The sequence below is a fragment of the Salvelinus sp. IW2-2015 genome, unplaced genomic scaffold, assembly GCF_002910315.2.
Source record: "Salvelinus sp. IW2-2015 unplaced genomic scaffold, ASM291031v2 Un_scaffold9655, whole genome shotgun sequence".
NCBI lineage: Eukaryota > Metazoa > Chordata > Actinopteri > Salmoniformes > Salmonidae > Salvelinus > Salvelinus sp. IW2-2015.
In genome coordinates this window covers 1-5716 of record NW_019950913.1, presented here as the reverse complement: position 1 = coordinate 5716, position 5716 = coordinate 1, and the positions used below count along the sequence as shown (strand labels likewise).

General features: G+C 47.2%; 1 protein-coding gene across 1 annotated transcript in view; it reads right to left on the bottom strand.

The window, feature by feature from the left end:
- The window catches only part of LOC112079802 (zinc finger homeobox protein 4-like), an 8309-nt gene extending 3249 nt beyond the window's left edge, over positions 1–5060 (bottom strand). The window contains exons 1-3 of the mRNA XM_070442433.1: positions 2513–5060; positions 1797–2368; positions 1396–1627 (exon numbers count right to left, since the gene is read on the bottom strand). Of these exons, the coding sequence (XP_070298534.1) occupies positions 1396–1627; positions 1797–2368; positions 2513–3752 (2044 nt within the window). The 5' untranslated portion in view covers positions 3753–5060. The remainder of the gene's footprint in view (positions 1–1395; positions 1628–1796; positions 2369–2512) is intronic.
- Between the last annotated feature and the right edge of the window lie 656 nt (positions 5061–5716).

Here is a 5716-nt window from a genome sequence, read left to right as displayed (position 1 = left end):
GAGAGATGTAGCGCACTCTTTGTGTTGCTAGAACACAAACAAGCAAACTCCTTCACTTGATGCACTTCTGGCTTATGAAAAGGTAGCTAGGAGCACACACAACACTTACAGTGCTCATGAGCTTGTCCCCCACACAGTCCTGGCCACACTATTGAGTGAGGTGAGTACGTCTCAGGTGTGTGTTACCAGTGTGTTCTGGCCACAGCTGGCACTTGCAGTAGTCTGATTGGTCAGTGAGGTGGGTTTGTCGGTTCTTTGTTTTTTGGAGAGAGAGGGGGCTCTGTGTCTCCTCCAGCAAGAGAATGATCGCTTGGCTGGGATAAGGAATTCTCCTCTCCCCCCCCTCACTGCTTTCATCTAGAAGATAACACAATATGTTTAATACACACACACCACACACCCACACACAACACACCACACACACACACACACACCAGCACAACACACCACACACACACCACACACACCACACCACACCACACAACCCACACACACACACACACACACAACACACACACCACACACACACACACACACACACACACCACACTATTGATTTCTGATTAAAGAGCCTCCTGGGATGGGATTCAGACCAGTTCATTCAGACCAAATACCTGCTATTGACTGTTTAATACAGAGTAGCAGACAGAGTTAGACCAGACAGAGATAGAACAGAGTACAGTAGGAGTCATTAGAACGGTACTCGGAAGTCTAGTTTCTGACCCTCACTAAGCCTAGTCATGGACTAAAAAGCATGCTCACTGGAGAATCTCTATTGACAGTGACTGGGTAACTAGCCCTGAAAGTTCTATTCTGGAATATTACAGACATTTGAGTCATTTAACAGATGCTCTTATCCAGAGTGACTTACAGGAGCAATTAGGGTTAAATGCCTTGCTCAAGGGCACGACGTCAGATTTTTGTTCACCTAGTCAGTTCTGGAATTCGACCAGCAACTTTTCGGTTACTGGTCCAAAGCGCTTAACCGCTAGGCTACCTGCCACCCTACAGTTCAATAGCAGTGAGTCGGTAGGTGCTCGTTAGCGTTGTCGGGGTGATAGGGGATGTAACGAGCATGTGTATCGACAAATCAATTAAGCCAATTGACCCCTGACCATAATCAATCATTAATTTTCTCTCAATCACTCTCTCTTCACCTTGCTCCATCTCTCCAAGTTTCTTCTAATTTCCTCTTTCCATTGACTTATCCTAGGCCTACAGTTAATTTTCTCTATCTTATTTATACATTTGTTCTGGACTGATGTACAAAATATGGTCGAAATTCCCTCTTGCCAATGTCTACAATAATCCCATACTTTTAAATTCCTCAGGAGGAATGAACAAGTGCACACTTCAGAGAGAAGGGAATGGGAAAAGATGAGCTGAATTTCTTACCTATCTCAGGACTGGTACACTTCCTGATGCTGAAGATGGCAGCTAGCTCCTCTCCTTTATTCAAGCTCCTCCTTTTCACAAGCTGCAAGCGGTGAAGCTCCTCCCTCTTATAATGACCCGTGGAGTGGGTGTGTCTCAGTAGGTGGAGTTTAGAGCGGGAGGAGTAATTACACAAGACACAGTGGAACGACCAGGAGCCTCCAGCTACTGCACTGTCATACTGCTCTAAGAACTAGAGAGAGAGGGAAAGAGAGAGGGGGAAGTTGGAGTTATACAAGGTGTGATAGAAATAAATATGTACAAAATAAATCTGGTCTCTGTGTTTTATTTGCTGTCTATATGCCAAATATTTCTAAACAATTATATAGCCCAAAAACAGCAATTATTGTGTTTGTACTGACCCTGTAGACTCTGAGGCTGGCCTGGTGTTGGGAGTTGACGCTGTGTATTCTCAGTTTCTCCAAGCTGGTGGTCTGGAAGTCACACACGTTACACTTCAGCTGGACCAGGTTGCCTGTAGCAACCAACTTCCCAACTTCCTCCCAGTCCACAGCCTCCCCCTTCTCCCCTCTCTCCGAGAGGTGGGCAGCCAGCTGGTAGCGGGCCCTGTGTCTGTCTGTCTGGCAGTGCAAGGTGAAGTTAGCTGTGAGGGGGGTGCTGTAGCCACACAGCCTGCAATAGCAGCCTCCGGCCACCAGACAACGCCACTCAGACTGGGGCAGGGAGCGGGGGGCACTCAGGTGAGACCCAAGAGACTCCAGACTGTCAGAGGAGAAACTGGAACACACCAGGCACTGGAACACACCACAGGAAAGAGGAGAAGAGGGGGAGAGAGACAGTGGAGGAGGGGGAGAGGAGGATGGAGAAGGGGATGGTGAGGAGGGAGGAGGAGAGGGGGAGGGGGTCAGGGTTGAATCCGGGGCGACTGGCTCCTCTGCTGATAGTTGATGCATATCCAAAGACTGTTCGCCACCTAGAACACACAGCACACAAACAGGCCATGAGAAAACATACTGTAAATATAAGCATGGATATAATCAAGTATCAACCTAACTTGATGTGCCAGTGAACAGAGCCCAACAGAACAGTTATTGAGTATGTGTGTGTGGTCTCTCACCTATGCTGTGTAGCAGTGTGAGTTGAGGAGGCAGACTCCTGCAGTGGGCCAGGTAGTAGCTTCTCTGCAACACGTTGGGTGTTTGTTTCAGGCGCAGCACGTTATGCATGTGTTTCTCGCTGGTGGTGTGTATGCGCAGATTCCGGGCAATGCTGGTCTCATAATCACACACCTCACACCGCCACCTCTTACCGTGGGAAGGGGGCTGGCTGGGGTAGGGTGTTGTGTGTGCAGGGGGCTGTGTGACTGTGGGGTGTGTGCGTCCGTAGCCCTGTTCACCTGCCGTGTCTCTGACAGCGTAGCCACCATTGTGTGCGGAGTGTGTGTGAGTGCCGTGCGCAGGGTGTGTGTGTCCTGCTACCTGTACGTTGCTGAGGTGTTTGTCTGACTGCATGTGTATGCTGAGGTTTCCTTTAGAGGAGGTTGTGTAATCACACACACCACAGCGGTAGGGTTTGTACTCACAAACATAACTCTCTCCCCGGGACAGACGAGGGTGGGCCTTCCCCGTGCTACAGTACACACACACACCCCTTGACACTCCACACACACACTTCTCCCCCGAGCCCCCACACACACACAAGCCCCCAGACGCAGGGTGTTTTTCTCTGAGGTGGGCATGCAGTGTCTGCTGGGACTTGTAGTGCCAGTTACATTTGGGGCATTTGAGCATCTTGCAGGAGTTCCAGGAGTGCATCAAGGCCATGTGACTGTTCAGTGAGCCAGGTGAGGACGGAGAGGGGTGGAGGTATTTAGAAACGGTCTTTAATTTCTCATCTCTCTCTCTATCCTTATCTCCTTCTATCTCTCCATCTACCTCTCTTTTTCCATCTGTCTCTTTTGGGTTGTTGTTTGGTTTTGGAACTTTGGCGGTGTCTCCATTGGCAATAAGGGAAGTGTGAGTGGTGTCTGTCCTCCTATCATCCGTAACAGGTGTGCTGGTGTACTCAAGCAGGGCTGACTTCTGGGGTTTAATAAAGCTCAGAGGAAAATTCGGACTACTGCCCTGCACTCCTCTTGTATCTCTCATCTCTGTGATGAGGGTGTTATTGTTCAGTGTGCCACTGGCCATAACAGTGCAGGAGGCAGAGCTGTGCTGGCTCCGTCGAGGTAATAGACTACATTTGGAGTTGGTTTGGCTTTGGTTTGAGATAGCCTCTTCCCTCTGTTTCTCCTCCTCTGTCTTTGCTACTAAATGCTGGTGCAAGGTTCTCTCTCTCCACCGTTTCCTCTCTGTCATCCACCAGTAATATTCTTTCTTTCTCCTTCTTCTCCTTTAGCTTCTCTTCCTCTAGTCTGCCTCCATGTGAGTGTCCAACCCTCTCCCCTCCTGGGGTCTCCTCTCTGCCTGCGGTCCCCTCTGCACCGCCCTGCTCTGTCTCTGTCTGGATCAGGGTGGGGGGCTCTTTGGCAGGGGCCCGGGCTAAGGTTCAAGAGGACAACCCCTCACAGGGAATCACTTCCAGGGTCAGGAGAGGATGGGATAACAGCTTGTGGCTCTTTTCAGGTTCTCTCTCCTGTCCTCCCTCTCTTCCTCCATCCCTTCCTCTCCCTCCCTCACCACTGTTCATAAGGGTGCTTACAAAAGCCACGCATTGCTACCCCACCTGAGAGGCAGATAGATTTTTTTTTGTATTCACAAAAATACTGTGAATAAATTAAGAAATGCATATACACTACCAAGAACTTTGTTACTGCAACACAATAACCAACAGACTTGTAGGCATTGGCAAGACTCTACTAACTTATAGCTGCTCCCCTGGCCCTAAAGGTTTTCATTTACACACAGATAGATCAATAACCTGGGGCTATGTCCAAAAAATGTCCCCCCCAAAAAACTAAAAACAGTGGAACTACTGTATCTCTGACAGTAGCCTGCAACTGCTGCTGGTAACCAACATACACCGGCTGACACAGACATACATTATTTAACTGTAATGGTGACTATGGCGATGTTTATATTATTGTAGCCTACTTCTGTCTTCGTTTAACCTACTCAAGAGAGAACAAGTACAAACAGCCTGCACCAGTTTACAAAGGCACAACGCTCTTCTTTCCAGTCAACAACCACAGCCAAACAAAGGTGACACTCAGAACTCGCACTGACGAAACAAACACATTTGCGTTAAGATAAACAATCCGCCGGTCTGTAGAATAATTATGTCTAGGTTAGCCTATAATAAAGTAATACGAATTTCGATATAACAGGCACCAGTAGCCTTCAACAACGAACCCATGCAGCTATCATTACCTGGGTTACATGGGCTGTCAGGGATTTCGCCGACAGTTAGAAAAATACGCAGACTCACATCTGTGCGGCGGTGTCGTCTGTGGACTCCTTGGAGCTGTAGTAATCCAGTCACATAGAGGGTCTACTGAACAGCCACATATTACCTTTGGACCAGAGAGAGCAGCATAACAGTATGTGTTCCTAAAATCTTCTTCTTAAAGCTATATCTACTGTAAACATTGGGACGGAAGGGGAAGGTCTGATCATATAGGAGAGAAAAACACTTAGCTATGTATTATTCCTGCTAGTTGGTTTCCTGCAAATGGCTAAAACACCCCACTGCGCATGTGCGTAATTGCGCAGACATCATCAATGGGATGCCGCGGAGGAGAGCGAGGGGGAAGAGTGGGAGTAGTAGACGACGGAGGAGAGGATGAAGGATGGAGGGAGAAAATAGTGAAGTAATGGAATTATCATTGTAATGCTGATATTGGATGTTATAGAAAATAAGAAAGGGATGGAATAATTTATAAATTTTGACACAAAAATGCTTGAAATGTAGATTTATAGGCCAAATATAGTTGAGTTGTGGTTATACAGTATATCTAACCCATACACCTTGTATCATCTGTACCATCAGATCCATGCTTGAAATAGAACACTAGGGTTTGTGAGTAATCAATGGATATATGTAATGGATTACAAACAACGGTAACTGTAATCCGTTACATTACCTGCAAAAAATATTGTAATCAGATTACAGATACCTTTGAAAAAATAGAGGATTACTTAAATTCAGAAAGGATGACACTTCTCTGTTGTTTCAATGACATTCAAATCAGCATTGAAAAAAGGCGCAGATTTAAGTTTGTTCCACCAGAGCGAGTCTGACCACAAGTCAGAGACCACTATGATGACACACCAAATGTGTTTGATGGATCGCGGGAAAAGAGCAGGAATAGGCTTTTGTAGGC